This window comes from Falco punctatus (genome assembly GCF_963210335.1).
Source record: "Falco punctatus genome assembly, chromosome: 8".
Taxonomy (NCBI): Eukaryota; Metazoa; Chordata; class Aves; order Falconiformes; family Falconidae; genus Falco; species Falco punctatus.
In genome coordinates, this window is record NC_137588.1 from 42,225,672 (window position 1) to 42,243,507 (window position 17,836).

The window sequence follows — 17,836 nt, forward strand, 5'->3', positions numbered from 1 at the left end:
GGAGCAGTTTAGAGTGAGCAGTGCCAGAATGGTCACAGATGGTGCCCAGTTCTGGTGTCCACCAGGCTTCATATGTGCCCAGAGAAAGGGCTGAGCTGCTCAGCCTGCCTGTGGCTGGGGCAGGGAGGGTGGCTTTCACCAGGAGACCATGCAGACAACAAGTGGTCCCTCTTCAGCCATGTGATCTTTAATTCCTCATCCCACATGAACAAAGCATGGTGTTCCAGCAGGTACCTCTGAAGAGCGAGCCATCTTCTCAGCGGGGCACTGCTGAATTCAGCGGTGGGGCTGAGCCTCCACTGTATGCCTTTGAAAGCTCCTTCCCACCCCAAAGAGAGCATGAGTTTTTGAAACTTGCATTCCAAGAAGAAAACCACTGAGTTCCTCCCCAGCTGCCTGGCACTTACCTGCTGGTCAGACCTCCTACAGGCATTGATGTGTAACTGTAGAGGCTGCTCAGTTACAGTGTCTGCTGGTGGTTTTTCTCTGGGTAATGAAATACTTTAATTTCTTCCTTAAAAAAAAGAAAAAAAATGGTATTTGTAGGACAGGGAGAGTAGAAGGCTTGGCTCCTTGCTGCTAGTAATCCTCATTTTGTAACAAAGCAACCCAGATGAATGGTTAGAGCTTGAGGCCAAAGGCATCTTGCAGCAGGCTGCACTGCCTGTCCCTCGCAGTGAGACACTGCATACACAGGAGCGCAAGTACCCTGATTTACCTGGACTTTAAAAGATTAAAGTGAGTGTTATTATTTTTTTTAAGAAAGGAGGAGAATATTGAATCTAAATGTTAACTATTGTAAAATAAGAAGCTCACCGTCATTGCTGCTAACTTTGTAATAGCCTGTTGCACTGCCTTTGTTCAGACACCTGAAAGCTGTGCGGCTAGCTAACGCATCGTAGCAGACTGCAGTGGTTTCTGTGCAGACTATTTGTTTAAATACTGCACAGAATTGGGAATAGAAAATTCTTTTCCAGTCGCCCATTGATGACTACTACACTTCTTGTTTTAATATAAGCGGGTAAACCTCGGAACTGATGAAGAAAAAAATTCTTCTGTATTATTAAGAGCTTGGGGAGGAAGTGCCTTTGTATCTCAGCTGGTGCTGAACAAATAACTATTCTACTCGACACTACAAAAGCCAATTACAGCCACCATGGTGACAGAGACTGCGTGGGGAGGGTTAACACTTCAGCTGTTTTCTCCTCTCTTTTTTTTCTAATGAAGATCTCTGTTAATTTGTTTTTTCTTTGTAATTTTCTTCGTATAATTAAGCTGTTCTTGTTGCCTGGCATGAAAATGAATTGTGCTAACCTGAAACACGTAGTCCTGAGCCTTGAAATTTTAAATCAACTGGCTGTAGATCACTTCAGCAAGAAAAAGAGCTATTGGTTGTGTTTGTATTTAAGACAGATGGAAAAGTGTATTAATGATTACATAGTAAAATAGCACTTCAAGAATAATTTGAAAAACTGTATATAAATAATTCAGTCTCTTCTATCTCATTGGTTCAAATGAGCTGTAATTAAAATGTAATGTAAGTTTCTTATATTTTGGAAATACTTAAAAGGAAAGCAACCTGTTACGAAAGCTCCCTCAGCACTGTGTTCTACCTGGTATGCTGCTTAAACCAGAAGGTAAACTGGCCTAGCTGTCTGATTCTCTTCTCCCTGTGTGCTGTGGGAGTTGATGTGGCTGTGCTTCTTGGGGAGATCACTTTGGGAGGGACAGAAATTTGTTTGACTAGAAAGTAATGCAGCGGGATGAGGTAGTGTGGCGAGAGTGCGACCATGTGTAAAGAAAGCCAGGCCAGGAGTGAGTTAAACCAGGAAAGCTACCAGCTGTGATGTTGCTAGATAGAAAAGCTGAGGGGTTTTCGGAACTACGATAGAAAAGTGTTGTGTATGAAATCACATTTAATTGAGGTAGGTAGGTTAAAATGTGGACAAAATTTATGAGAGCTTTTTTTAATTATAAGAAACTTCTTTATGTTCTAGAAAAGACAGTCAAGTGATAAGGAATTTCTTCTCTTATCTTTTATAGGCACTTGGACAGTTACCCAGCAGTTAGTGCTCCGATAGTACTTTGGGAGCATGGCCGCAGCAGAACTCCCAGTCCTGACGTGGAATGCAGCTTATAATGGTAACCGTAAGTCTTGAATATGGTCATCTAACTTACAGCCCTGTGCTGGGCGTAGATACGGAGGCTGTCACACCTAGCTTTTGTTGACCAAACTTTCTGTTGCAGGCAAGAGCCTAAATATGTTTGTGAGTGACTGCAGCGTACTTTTGCAAAACATCTTTGGTGATAGTAAGGTGGTGTTCAAAAATTTTCTGCAAGATAAAAATAATTGGCTTTTAGTGTTCAGAGGCCGTATCTAAAATAGCCTTTTAAATACGTTATTTGAGGAAAATGAAAATTTCAGTTTTCTTCCTTAATATATGTCAGATGTTCAATAAAATAGTGACTGTTGGTTAGAACTGTCTGTTAGCACTGCTTTGTTGTCTTTTTGTGGAATCTTTATTAAAATTTGTTACATTGCATGAAAGCTGTATATATATTGCATGTGTTTCTGAGTGAAGGCAAGTTATGTAGACTGTCCATGACACATACAGGTCAAAAAGGTTGGTATTCATAGAAGGGTGGTAGAAAATGGAAAGTACCTGCATATGTGGAAAGAAATACTATAAACATCTCAACACTGCACTTTCCTGTACGTTTTTCAGTTCAGACTGTGTGTACTTGTTAGCTAATTCAGACATTTTTTCTTTTTGCTTGCAGTGGGATGCTTTTCTTTGCTTCCATATTGGATTTTAACTGTGGAAGTTTGATACGTCTCAGCAACTGCCGTCTTTCCTCAGAAGCTGAGCTAGAAACCAAGTAAAGCAATGAGGAGATTTGTTTACTGCAAGGTGGTTCTGGCCACTTCTCTCATATGGGTGCTTGTGGACGTCTTTTTACTTTTATACTTTAGTGAATGTAATAAATGTGACGACAAGAAAGAGAGGTCTCTGCTGCCTGCTCTGAGGGGTAAGTGCCAAATCTAAACTGTCTTCGAGGGTCATAGATTTTGGGTTTGCGGTTTTTTTATGCATTTGGCCTCATAGGTGTTTCTCAGTACTTTCTAAATTATTGTTCCGATTCAAACAGACAAAATGCCAAGACTGAAGTCCTTTCTTTCTGTAGTGCTTTACTGGTTTCTGAATTAGTTTTAAGTTATCTTAGTGTTTGACCTTTGCTGTAATGAAGGCTGAGTCTTGCATGTTTTCTTTAGCAAAACTAATACAAAATGTCTTTGATACGCAGAAGAGAAAATGGAAATGAACATATTAAGAATGTTTTTTTATCAAAAGTTATTTGACCTACAAAGGAATTGATGCTCTGTAATCCTTTTTTTCATTTGGGAAAGGTGTAAACTTGCTTTTAAACTCTTTAACTCTGGCAGAAACAATAGATTTAAAAGACACTTGATTCCCTCTACCATATTAAAACGTTAGGATAAAGTCTTAAATGCAGATGGAGCAGAGATTCTCGTCTCACTCCAAATATTTTTTAGCAATGTCATTTACTAAGCTGGAGTTCATGAAAACTGAACCTTGGCAGAAGCTACACGTTTTCAAGTTCGTAACGGCTGATTTCCAGAGCAGTCGTCTACAGGGCAGTACTTCCCACTTCGTACTTGCAGTGAACTAGAAAGTAACCTGTAGTAGCTGTAACATTGACTCCCAAGTGCAGTTAAGGCTGTAAATTTATGGGAAATGCACAAGAAGAAGAGGGAGTGGAAATTTATGCAATGTACATGTTTGTTTTTCCTTGTGAATTAACATCCTATTCTTTGCCAGTTTCGGTTCAGCATATGCAAGAAGGAAGATACTTTGAATCCCTAATAGGATTGAAACAACATTAATTAGAACTAGTGCAGCTGCTTTTGTAACATGTTTACTGTTGACAATAGACAAAAATTGTGTCTAGTGCTGTTCCTTTCTTCATAAATACGTACTTGTGGTAAACTACTGATCCTCAGTTTTGTCCATAGGATAAATCATTGTCATCCTCTTAAAAAGTGCTTTGGAGTTATGGGTCAGTTGAGTTGATAATTTTGCAGTAATTTGAAATGAAAATACCATTCAGTGATGGGTTTGTCATGTGGCAGTCCGTACTCAAAAAGTATTTGGAAGACCTCACTTTTACCTTCCAATCATATGAGTAGCTACATAACATTAAAAATAATTAAAAAAATCAGTTATTTTTCCAAATGAAAAGGATATTGCTTGTTGTCATAGTGGTTTTCTTCCCTGTGTAATTGAATTACTGTTTTTTTTTAAACAAACATTTGGCAAGAATTTGGTATATCATGAATAAAACAACCCATTTTACCTATATCGTCAGCTGCAGGAAAGTGATCACAGGTTGATTTTTTTTTTTTAAGTATTCATTGGAATTTTCTCAAAATTGATTACATTTTATGAAATGTGTTTAATCAGTTGCATTTTCTGCTGTGTAATCGGATATTTTGTAAAGAAAAATACTAAATATTAGAATAATGGATTTATTTGAACACTAACAACTTTTAAATCAATGTAGACTAAAAAAAAATAATAAATGTATAAACACATCCCTGCCACCACCACTCAGACTTAAATGAAAATGTCTGGAATTTGCACATATGAATTCACCTTTTTGACACTTCTTTTTTGTCAGCACAATACTATGTATTACTTGACTTTTATTTTGAAGTACTCTGTTGCATTTAACTACTTGAAATGACTTTTTTACATCCAACTTATTGAATTCTACATGCTGTGCCTGTTATAAAGAGGTGAGCTTTCTGCACAGAAATTCTAAAAGCGACACTGCTTCTTCTTTCTCTAAGTATATAGATATTCATTGCATATATAACATTATTTCTACCTTAAAGCCTGGCAAAATAAATATTGAGTCTGTTAATATACTGTGCATATTCTACGTGATCCTGGAAGAATATTTGATTGTAATACTTTTTACAAAATCATGAAAGTGTATGTAATGTTTGCAGATGCTAGTGTAGGTTTGTTGGAAATTGCTTGCATGTCATTTTTTTGTGAGATTACTGAAATTCTAGAAGGCTTCTGCCAAAAAAGGAACAAAACAAAAAAAAGCAGAGTTTATCTACTTTATCCTTAAGTTTTCGATCGGGGTGGGGGTGGTGGGGGCAGGGGGCAGTGAGCAGTGGAGCAGAGAGGGGAAAAAAAAAAAAAAAAAAGTCAGTACTGTAGAATCTAAAGCAGTGTCCTTCACTGATATCTCTACTCTGCTTGGTGACATACAGACTTAAAACAATTCCAGGAAACAGGAATAGCTGAATATTCTTGTTTAAAACATTCTGGGTTTAGAAAAACATTGTTTAGTAGATGAGGGCAGTTAATTCAGTAATCAATGTCTTGCATAAATAATTGCAACGAACCCACGTTTTCTCATTGGCTGTTACAATTAGAAGGTTTGGTAGCTTCGTATGTAGTTTGTGGGGTTTTGTGTTAGTATAGCCACAGACCTGAAACACTCTACAGACTGTTCCAAGTAAGTATTAGGTGTTCTTGAATGAAACTCTTATTCCAGTCCACTAAATTAAAAGTTAATTTGTCTGACTTTTGGGTTTTTCCCGTGCCTTAGGTATTTCTTGTTATATTACATAGTCATATGTATTGCCAGGCCAGTATGCATATTTGAAAATAAAAAAAAATCCGGAGTAATTTTTCACTTTGTTCTGAAGATTTAACAAATTGTCTTCATTTATTTCTGCTGAAACAATGTGTGTTCTGGTGAAGTGATCAGAAATATTTTTTTAAACTTCTGTAGCTCCCAATCCAGCAGACTGCTAAAACCTCTTTATACTAAGTGCTGTCAGCTATTTTGATGGAAATGAAGTGTAGTGCTGCTTTTTTGCTGTAAAGTACCTGCATGGGTACCGTCACCTTTGTCTTATTAATAATGTATTTATCAGTCTCTGAATACCTCTAATTGAGACCACAGATTATCTATAGACATAAAAGGCAACATAATTACAGTATTTGCACAAGGATATTAAAAAAGACACAACAAGAATCAATATACTAATAGAAATTTAAATTAGACATGGTAATCCAGTATTTGAAGTCACTTAATCCATCACCCTTGTCATTAATTGGAGAAGAAGGATTCTGTTTATGCAGAATGGTGTGTGGAGAGGTGAAAGAGGTAAACTTCCCGTGCCTTTTTCAGTCGTAATTATTGCATTCTGAATGATTCATGAAGACAACTTTACAGTAAATGTTGAACTGTAAGCAGTGACAGTCCATGGACTGGAACACAGCTGTCAGAAATCCCCCTCTGATGTCTCACTGTACACCTTTAAGCGCACGAGTGACAAGTATAAAAGCTGAGTGTTATAAAAATGAGCTGTCACTGAGCTGGGTTAGTGGTATTGCTTAACAACTTGCAAGTGTTATCCTAATCAACCCCGAGCTGGCTTTTAGTCAAGTCATCTTTACTTGCATCTATTTTTGTGCCACTATTGAAAGGAAACAACATTTATTTCTTAAACTTCCTACCTTAGAAGAAAATCAGGATTGGGCTTGGGCAGCCTCTCAGCAGTCTCTGTTTGTCAGGGGCACATGCAGAAACTTTGAAAGTGACCTCAGCAGTTCTGCTGCCCCTTGGTTCAGGGCCCGCACCCCAAGGGCAGAGTTCTGTCGCTGCCGCTTTCTCCTAATGTTTAGTGCAGGTCTTCAAACACACCTTGGAGCCCCTAATGCGGTGTCATTTGGGCAGTGTTGTCTGATGAATCGTGGAGGTGACAGAGGAGTAAGTTCCCAGGATGCGTGTCAAACAGGCTACGGGGAAGCTTTTTGAAGAGCAGTCAATAACTTGGAAACAGGATCGCAGTCCCTTCCCGTTCCCGGAGGCGTCTCGCGTCTTACAGCAGCCTGCTGGGATGCATGGAGATTTTGCCTTGCATTTCAGGAGGTTCAGCGTAGGTCTAACTGTGCCTAAGCCATTTCAGAAGAGCTACGAGAGGTACAGGTTTTATGGAGAGCATCACATTAGTTAGAAACTCGGTCTGGCTTCTTCCCAAATGCAAATAAAATGCATGTTGTCTAGTGGAAGAGGGGACAGGGCAGCACTTAGTAGTGCTCCTGGCAGGAGAGCGCAGTCTGGGGAGAGGGTCCTCCTCGCTTTTCTTTCCTCTTTGTGTCTCTTCCTCTCTTTTCTTCCTGCACAGGCAGGAGTCGGAGCTGATTAAGGATTTAAAACATTGCGAGCCAAGGTGCACTAGTCAGCAGTTTGCTTAGGCAGGGCTTTGAAGGGAAGAAACAAGTTGGCAAGTCTGAAAAAGGCCAGATGTCCATAGTGTTTACCCTGTAGCATGTGTGCATGAGGACTTCAGGAACACGGCACTGAGTAAACTGATGGGAGGCACAGCATTGTATTGCCTGTTGGAGGACCCTTACCACAACCTGAGCCTGTTGTGGATTCAGCATCACACGGGAGAAAATAGTGCTTGGTCTGTTGGGTGTCTCTGCTTGTCTTGGGCTCTTCTGCTCCGTGTCAGTGCAGTATGTATTTCTTTGGCTTCCAGCGAAGAATTGTCCATCTCAGTCATGTTCAGCGCTAGTATTAATGGCAGCTTTTCTCAAGGACAGGTCTAGTTCTTTCAGAAAAGCTGGTTCTCCCGCTGTGTCTGTGTGGGACTGTATCTAGCCCTGTTTAGAGTCCGTGGCAATGAATGGGCACGATGACCACCAAGTGGAAAGGTGGCTACCCAAGGAAGAGACTGTGAAGGCAGTCTTTCTCGTCTTGTGAACTGATCATGTTCAATCTAATATTCCTAGCAGATGGTTCTTCTGAAATGTACAGTACTCACAGCTGGCAGGACAGGATGCTTTCAGGTCTGCTTGAAGAAACAGCCTCACTTTTATTAAAGGCAGAAGCCCTTTTAATGCACAGTCTAGAAGTCAGTTTACTCAGCACAGTGAGCTTCCAATGAAGGAAACGTTTAAACAATACTGGAATGCTATTAAAATTGCAACTTGCACCATGAAAAGGGATCTTATGAAGAAGGTACGGTATGTAAAAGCTGAAGCCATGATGCTTTTAATTAAAAAATAATAGCTCGAGTTTTCTCTGTACTGCTTCTGTTGTCTTCCACAACTTTGTGATTGTAAATGCATTCTTACTGACTCTGGAAGTCTTGGTCTCCAAACACACAAATGAAGTGCTTTTGAACAAATATTCAGTGTGTAATCCTAAAAAGCTGAGAGAAGGGTTTTGCGTCTTGAATAAATCCACAAATGGCCTATATTACTGCAGCTGTAGTTATTTGCCTACATACATCATCATAAAGCCAGCTGCCACCAAGGACGTTGTAACCTGTCTAGTAAGATGGCCAAATGTTGCAAGGGCAGTGCTCTTTTTTGTGGGAGGAAAAAAAAAAAGAGCAGGTGTCTGCAGGTGACCAGTGAGGATCTCTTAGCAGAGCTCTGTCCCAGAAGACCCTGCTTCTCATCTGCGTTCTGTGGCACGCAGGTGTGGGTTACTGTCTGATAAACTGTGCCTGCTGGGTCTTGCTGCTGTATTGAAAAAGCTACAGACTGTTTCTAAGCCAAGGCAATCTGACAGCCTGGCATCTTATCAATTAAGCTTTATTTTAATTTTCTGCTAATTAGGGTAATTCTGAATGCCCACAAGACCTTTGCTTCACGGTTGCTGTAGCCTCCTCCTCACTGCAGCTCCTTACTATGAACTGAATGAAGACCATCATCCCTTCGGGGTAGGTGCTGTGAGATGTTCCCCAGCCTGACTGCAACCTGGGGGCAAGTGTGTTAGCAGGGCGGTTGTACTCTGAGGTGCAGCGTCTCTTGTTAAGCTGCTGTGGATAGGAGGAGGAACGTAACTGGAAAATGGAAAGACATCATCTCTCTTGATCTGTCTGGCTAGATGCATGGCCTTCCATCCATCATCTCAAATGCTCTTAGAGAATCCTATCACACCCCCACAAGCTTCTGCTGTGCCAGGAGGGTGTTTGGTTTGTTGTGCCTGGTGCAGCAGTTGAGAGAGGGAGGATCTTAATTCGTTTCTAGGCATCTTGTCAGGAAGAACATGTCCTGGAGGCAAAGAGAGGGTTTCATGCATTTGTTTTAGTGTTTTTCTTTCATTCGTGGTTAAGGAATTTGAAATGGAGAAGGACTTTAATGCAGAAAATCCTCTAATTTTTAATTTCAATTTCAAATATGTTAGTTAAACTTAGTGTTTTCTGTTTGGAAAGCTGTCTTTGAAAACAGTTGTTGTTGGCACTTTTCTGTCCAGATTAAGAGTAAAATGTGTAGTGAGCTAGGGCTAAGTGAAATATTGCTCTCTAAATAATAAAATGGGGAGCATGTGCTGTGATTGAAACAGTAATTGCAAAGAAAGTGTGATTAATTAAAATGACTGTATATGAGTAATGAGACAAAATTGTAAGTTTGAGTGCTTGTCTTTGCTACATGAATAATGCTTTTAATGCAGCTTTGTATTGTTAATGTGTGTTTTAAATTTTCATGAAGTGGTGACAAATCTTTAATATTATTTTGGTGTCTAATACCTTTATGCAAATTTTTGTTTGTGGTGTTAACTATGTTCTCAAGTGCTACAAAATGGATTTGTCATGAAATCTGTAAAAATAATTGAAATGTTATTTTGAAGAAAACTCAGTACGAGGAAGGTTCATTTATTCAAATCCTATAATGTATTTATGTATTTTTTAAAAAGAAAAGGTCTGTGTTATGATCATATAGAGCAAGTGAATGAAACATTTGGATGCTGCAATAAAAGTTTGGGGTTTTGGCCAAGTTTAGAAAATAAGGCATTCATTTGGGTAGTTTCCATAGTAACATGTTTATCTGTCAGATTACTGTATGCATTGGACTCTCTGCAGTAACAATGGTAGCAAATATTTTTAATAGCATACCATAAAGATTTAATAGATGGATGGATGAGTATGTACATTGCACTAAAATCTTTTCACAAATTTGTTGACAAATAAAATTTAAAGTGCTGATTTGGATATTGTGACAACACATTAAGTTTATTTATAGATCTTCATCACACAGTTCAAGGAAAAAAGCATTTCTAAAGCTTGAGGGAAAACTGCCATAGCAGACATCTTTTTCTGATTGCAAACTTAAAAAAAAAAAAAAAAAATGGAGGCTGTCTTACTTGCTGCTGTCTGGTTTGAACTTACAAGCTTCAGCCAGAAAATGTCATGTTTTCTAGCACACTGTGGACTCCAATTTGAGGATGAATTGACAGATATTTCTTCCTATTGTTCCATAACTTCCCGTTAACTTTTATTGTTAGATATTTTAAATACTAGATGTTAGAAGAATGACTGCCAAGCTGTTTTGGCAGAACGAAGGACTTGTTTGTTGTGGAATGGGTCTTGGTAAATAAGTATCTTTGCAGCTATGATTTGTGTCTCCTGGAAATGGTATTTCTGTTATACCGCTTTTTGTGTACTGAATGGTACATACATAGTCTGTCTGTGCAGCTGTGGGTATTGCATGGAACAAGTGAAAGTGTTGACAGACCCTGAATAACCTTTTCCCTCCTTTGAAGAAGAAGGGGAACTCCCCCATCCCCACCACAGCAGCTGTTTCTCAGTAATTTCTGATCTCCTGAAAAACAAATAATCAGCCACGTGGTCTGGAATTTCTCATTTTTCCAGAGTTCTGCCACCAGAAGCTTCTGACTGCTCCCCCAACTCTGCAGGTCCCCTGGCTACTGCATGGGACGGGTGATTCCCAAGCTTGCTCCATGCCACATGGATGGTGATGGTTGCAGTACTGGAGGCGGGTTATGCTTCCCGTCTGTACTGCTTTTAGGTAAGGCCAGAGGTAATGGGAGAAAGAGGAACGTGTGTTTCTCAGTGCCATAACTGGGAAACAGCTCCTGTTTCTGACACTGAGAAATACACGGACTCATCCTCAAGGGATCCAGCTTAAAAAACCAAAACCACTAACCCCAGAAAGCAAACACCACCATCACTGCTCCCCCCCCCCCGCCCCAATCAAAACGTGGGCTTGTTTGATCGAATTGTTGTACGTGATCAGCCTGACGTACAGAAAGCGTTGATGGTTATGCACAGTACTTTGCCATGACAGTAGAGTAGGAAGGGAACGGTGTTCTCCCAAGCCTTTGCGCTCCAGTGGAAGTCTGATTGCACAAGGCATAATTTCCACAGTTTTGTGTTGCTTTCCTAATTCTTTTTATATGGATAAGGTTTACCTCAAGGTTTATTGTTGAAGGTATTTAACCCAAGAAATACTTAATGAAAAAATAGGAATAATGATGAAAGAGTTAACTCGTACAGTGTTTCTATACTGTGTATCTATATGTATCATACACTATACACAGTATCATGTGCATATACTTACACTTTAGGCATGCTTAAGCTACAAGAGTTGCTCAGGCCAGAGAAGGTCCTGCCCTATCACTCATCCTTCCCTCCTGCCCAGTGAAAGGTTCTGTATGACCAGAAAGGTTTATTATTTTTTTTTTCATTGCTTTTATACTGCTTAAGAATTTTCCGTAAATTTGGCCAGGGAAAAAATGTCATTCCTTATGTATGCGGTGTTTTGAAATATTGTTAGTACTTCTGTGGTTAAATTGAAGTAAAAACTATGATACCTTTCCAAATAATAAAAAAATCTATCCATCAAAGGTTGGTAGAAATGAACAATATTACCTTTTTTTATACTTTACTGATATTCATAATACCTTCCTTATCTTCAACATTTATCTGTCTAAACGAGTGTTGTGTTAGAAACCAAAGTGGAAATCTTCAGTGCTAGTGGGAAAACTTTCTGACTTATTTATGTGTGAAGCATACTGCATTTGTTCAAATAAGTTGATAAAATTTAAAAAAAATGAGGTTTGTAGTATGAAAATACATTTTGGCATTTTTGTATATCACACAGTCCTGCTGTAGTATCTTAACTGTGTCCAGCCTTCTGAGCTGAATTGCGATTTTAGTTTCAGTGTACAAATATCTAGGGGAATTGTTTAGTAAATATTGAAAACTGCACTTTTAGCTTGTTGACAGTAAACATAGAAATATTGGAAGATGTCAAAAGTACTTTCCATCTGTAGTAGCTGACAGAAAAATGACATGGTAGTGACAAAATTGAGATTTATGTTCTCCCCTGCTGCCAAAAGTTGGATAACTCTAGTGTAGTATGTGGTACGACTGCATTTTAAAGCTGTCTAGAAACGTGCAGTTGTCAGTCCCTGGATTATTTTTTTAAATGTGATTTTTTTTCTTTTGTTCTTTTTTCCCCTGATATATTAAGGGTTTTATAATGATTCTTTTTGCTTGATGTTTCGGAGAGAAATTGTTGGTGTGAAAAGCTTGCATTGCATGGGTCTATCCTGTATCCTAAAGGTATGAACAAAATACTGTGAATTTTACATAACACTTCAGACTTTTAAGTAAGAAGGGTATAAACAATTAGGGGTTTTGCCTTGTTTGTTTTTGCATTTTCTCTTGAATAATCCACACCGTTCTGAAGTTTAAAAACTATGTCACATTGACAACATTGTCCCTGATATTCAAGTACTTTCCAGCTGTCCTCATAAAGCCTGTTTAAGAGTTTTCCAGGGGACCGGTGCCCTGGGTATAAGAGGACTGCCCTAGCTCATCTGAACTTCATTAGCGGGTATAGTTTACCAGGTTGTACCATTTGTTATTCCTTTAAATTAAATTTAACTTGCTGTTCTTTTGCATTTTCAGGTAAGTTTTTTGTGGTTTTGTTTCATTGCTTCATCACAGCACCAGGAGTTTTAAGGCAGAGCTCATGAATGAAGTGTGGACATAGGCATGTCTTGCTAGTTGGGACTGCATGTATTTAATAAATGTGTGTATTTTTCCAGTAACAGCTTAAATTTTTATGTCCTAATGGTACAAGAGAAAAATAGTTTTCATGTAAATGCTAACAATTGGCTCTCCCTGATAGACTGATAAATATTAGTGGTTTTAGTGGTGTAGGTATAATATATAATCTTCAGTTCAAAAACAGGAACCTGCAAAAAGTTGAAAATTCTTAAAGGGAAATGATCTTACTGCTAGTTGAATATGCAAGATAGGCAGGAAAATGTATTATCCTTCCCAGAAATAGATGCTTTGCGCTTGACAATTTTTTATTTCAGAGACAGCCAGTTTAAAATCATGAGTGGCTGAGGATGCTTGTATATACATGTGCCTGTATGCAGTATAAGAGTGGTTTGATTTCGCTTTGTAACTAATACTTTTCTCAGTTACAGTTATTCTGATAGCAAGATATATGAATTGTTTGTGTTGTAAGGCAGGAGAAAGAAGCCAGTTTTCTAGCTGTGTTGGGAAACTTCAAGTCATTCTTATGAGGATTAACAGAAACCCAGAATTTTAGAAGAGATACTTTCCTTTGGCAATGGCAGAATATGCTTTCCAGCCACTTTGAAGATTTTTAGGTTTTCTGGTTTACTTTTTATGTTCAACAGATGAATCATAAGATTACTGGAAATCCTACTTGGGCACAATCTTTTCTTTTTGCAAAGTACCTGTCACCATTTAGACCTACTTGCTTACAAAATTTATTGACAGTCGATACCTCGGGAGTAAATAGTTTTATGAAAATTAAGAAGGATTCATGAAAACCTCGTGTACTTCTATCATCAGACGCTTTTATAGTGGATATTGTCTAAAAATTATGACTCTCTTCCTGTTATTGACACTACACTTCCAAACTGTGAATGAATTTCAGGAAAGCTCTGCAGATAGTGTTGGTGTACACAAGTCTGCAAGAATTGAGCCTTAAAAATGTGAAGCTCTGACTGCCATCAGCCCTTCTTAGCCCAGTTTTAAATAACCTTCAAATTGTTCTACACATCACACGGTATATTTGAATCTCTTCCTTACTGTTTGAAACTTCAGCACAGGTGAGTAGTTTTTCATCTTGAACAAGTTCTGTATAGGGTTTAAGCAATACAACAAGACAGTGAAGAAATCAGGGTTATTGAGAAGGCATCAGAATAATAAGGGATACACCAAGTTAGGTTGTCATATGCTGCAGCTTTTCTATTTTGCAAAGGAAGAGAAGTGGGTTTTATGCTAACCTGAAGCCGCCATTTTTGACTGCAGTTTTTTTTTTCTGAAGCAGGATGATAGGGAATTTTGGGGAAACTTTTGAAATAAAGATAATTGGTTTTATCAGTAAGAAATACTTTAAAATTGTGTTGTTGGTGCAGTATGGAATTTGAATAATAATTAGAAATCATAATATCTATTGTGAAGGCATGATTGTTTATATATCTGAATGCCATCCTTTGAGGCTGTTTTTAGTAGATGTCATGCACAGTATTCCTGTGTGCGGTAATGGAAGTTTTTAGCTACAGACGTTCTCCAGGGCCTTGATTGCCAAATCTGACAAGCTAAAGTGAGCATTCATTTGCATAATAAAGACTGAAGAATCAGAGTGAAATCCATTCCAATGTCATCCTTCTTGTCCTTGGGAGTCTACTCTATTAAAACAAACAAACAAAAACCAAACCAGGTTTTTACCATTGGGTTGCCATGCAGAAAATGTGTTCCTATAAATGAGATTAATAATACCATCTGGTACTTTGTGCCTTTTGTGATATGTGAAATAGTAGTGGCAGAAAGGTGTCATTTACCTTTAGTATTTGGCTAAAAAGGGCATGCCATTTAATGGGAAGGGAACTAGGAAGCATTTCAAGACTTAAGTTGTATGGTAGTGGTGTAATAGCGCATTACAGAGAATTTCTGCATCAGCGTGGTATGACTTTTGACACCTCCATACTGAATTTTACTTTAAATACCTAACGGCTTTTCTTAGGCTAAACAGCAAAATAAAATCAGTTAATTAGTGTACTCAAACTGTTTAAAAATTATCTGCAAATGTACAGAAAGAGATTTTGTTTTTCACTCGTTGATATACTTACACATAGAACTGTTAATGCAAATACTCAATAACCCCCAGTTCATGCCTCAAAGTAGTTTTACACATTTTCTATTAGGTTTTGGATTTTTTCCTTTAAAAAAAAAAAGTAGAGTGCTCTAGCAGTACGTCTCACTCTGCTTTCAGTGTTCTCCTACAACACTGAAGATTTATATTGTTTCCTTTTTTAACTGCCCAGGTTGAGGGGATCAGTGAGTGCAGGCTGAGCTCAAGTTCGTTTTACGCATGCTCTGATGAGCTGCTGTCACTAATTAGATCTCACATATTGGTCTCTTTCCTGACTGGCTTTTCTTGACTTGTCTGAAACTTTGTTTACTTTCAGTATTGTACAGGTTTAATTAAAGCATGATATAATCCTACAATATTTTAAGGTGGAAATTCATCTTTTTGCGTTCTGTTTTATGATATTATTATTAGGGCTTGATTAGAGTTGGAAATAAATTGGAAGCATTTAACTCCTAAATTGCTTCTGTCCTTATAATGCTGAGTGTATCTGCCCAAGATTTTAATTTTTTCTCTTCCCTTTTAAAAATTTTTTACATGAAATTAAATTGGATTTATTGTAACGGGCTCTGTTCTCTGATCTGCAGTTCCACCTCTCCCTCTGTGCTTGAGGTGCTGTAGGTTCATGTCTGTTTTGAGCGTGTTTGTATCCCGGTGGCAGGATCGAATCCTATTGTGAGGATGCCTGGTATTAGCTGTGACAGAAATAGCCCTTTCCTCCCTTGAGTCGACATTAATTACACACTCCATAGCTGATCTGTGTGCAAAAAAAATCTGTAGTAGTGCTCTGGAAATGGAAGCATTTTGGCAGAGTAACTGAAAACTGAATGCATGCTTTAGACCCTCGCAGAAGTCATTTCCCAAAGCGAAACGTTGTACACTCTCCTTTTGCACACACATTGTGTGCAACACATCTTAGAACCATGGAATGGTTTCGGTTCGAAGGGACCTTAAAGCCCACCCAGTTCCCAGCCCTGCCCCGTGCAGGGACCCCCCCAGCCCAGGCTGCTCCCAGCCCCATCCAGCCTGGCCTGGAGCACTGCCAGGGATGGGGCACCCACAGCTGCTCTGGGCAGCCTGGCCCACCGCCTCGCCGCCCTCACGGGGAGAGGTTCTTCCTGATATCTGACCTGCATCTGCCCTCTCTGCGCTCAAAGCCACCCCCGTGCCCTGTCACACGTGCCCCTGTAAGAAGCCCCCCCCCAGCTTTCCTGCCGGCCCCTTCAGGCGCTGGGAGCTGCTCTAAGGCCCCCCCGGAGCCTGCTCTTCTCCAGGCTGAACAGCCCCAGCTCTCCCAGCCCGGCTTCCCAGGAGAGGGGCTCCAGCCCCTGCCCATCTCCGTGGCCCCCGCTGGGCTCAGTTCACCAGGTCTGTGCCCCCGAGCTGGATACAGTACTGCAGTGGAGGTCTCACAAGAGCCGAGTACAAGGGGGACAATCCTCTTTCTTGATCTGCTAGCCACACTTTTGATACAGCCCAGGATTTGGTTGGCTTCCTGGGCTACAAGCACACATTGTTGGGCCATGTTGAGCTTACTGTCAACAAACACCCCCCGTCTTTCTCCTTCAGGCTCCTCTCAGTCCATTTTCTGCCCAGCCTGTGTTTGTGCTTGGGATTGCCCTGACTCAGGGTCAGGACCTTGCACTTGGCTTTGTTGAACTTCATGAGGTTTGCACAGGCCCACCTGTCAAGGTCTCTCTGGATGGCATCCCTCCCATTCATTGTGTCTTGGTGTTGTTGGCAAACTTGCTGAGGGTACGCTCCATCCCAGTGTCCGTGCTGCCAGCAAAGATGTTAAACAGCACTGCTCCCAGTACCGACCCCTGAGGAATGCCGCTCATCGCTGGTCTCCACTTGGGCATAGAGTGTGACCATCCAGATCTTCCAACATGTGTTCTGTTCCTTGTTTCTGTGTTAGTACTTTCACTAATCTTCAGCACACAGAGATGCAACATCTCTACAAAGCCATCTTTCACCAAGAGGAAGTAGTATCCACTTTAAAGTTTACAAAAATTTGACCAGCAAAGAAACCTTTTAAGAGGATTTACAATATAAATTTAGTAGGTAAGTCTAGTACAAATGTACAAATTAAGAAATGAAATTCAGTTATAAGTAAAGCTTTGCTCAAAGGCTTGGAGGACTAAGTATGCTGGTTTTTAATTCACAACTTTTTCCCCTTTTTAATAAGGTTTTCTCAGTCAATACTGATGTTTTCCATTTCTTTACACATAAAGCTAGCGCTGTGTTAATGGAATTAGCGTGCTGTGTGGAATTTCTTACTGAAGAGAGAGTATGTTGCAGTGTTCTATACCTCTCTTCCATGAGAGGCAGGAATTTATAGAAAGCTGTCCATGTGCTGCCTGAAACTGGTGGAATTATTCCTGGAAAAATTTGGCTTGGCTTTTCAGCAGTTTCCTTTTCTGTGGTTTGCACAGCTTGCTCTTAGATGTTAGATAGTTTAAATCTAATCATTGGAGAATATTTTTGGTATGCAGAATGCCTACTTCTATGGTTTGACTTCAGTACTATTAAGACACCAAAAAAAAATTATGGAAAATAATTTATATTAGTTTAAACAGCAGCTCATCATGTTGTGTTGTGAAACTGCAGTGCTCAGTAACACATTTTGAAATGCTATGCTGAAAGAATACACTTACTATAGTATATTACAGAATATTCTAAAATCAGAAAGACTAGTGTACAGTTAAAGGGTGTGTATTTTGTTTTTTAAAGGGGCATTCTGCTTTCAGAAATGTAAAGATACATTGATGCTTATCTTCTCTTTTCTTCTATTCAAATGGAATTTCTAACTTCCTTTGACATTGGGC

At 39.4% G+C, this 17,836-nt stretch overlaps 1 protein-coding gene across 5 annotated transcripts in view; it reads left to right on the forward strand.

Moving 5' to 3' along the window:
- Window positions 1–2,888: 2,888 nt before the first annotated feature.
- Window positions 2,889–17,836, forward strand: part of GALNT13 (polypeptide N-acetylgalactosaminyltransferase 13) — a gene marked incomplete at its 5' end in the record, with an annotated part of 144,920 nt that continues 129,972 nt past the window's right edge. For all 5 annotated transcript variants that reach the window (XR_013929931.1, XM_080398744.1, XM_080398741.1 and 2 more), the window contains one exon: window positions 2,889–3,030. Coding sequence is in view for 4 of the 5 variants with exons in the window: in XM_080398744.1 (XP_080254870.1) it covers window positions 2,889–3,030 (142 nt within the window). The remainder of the gene's footprint in view (window positions 3,031–17,836) is intronic.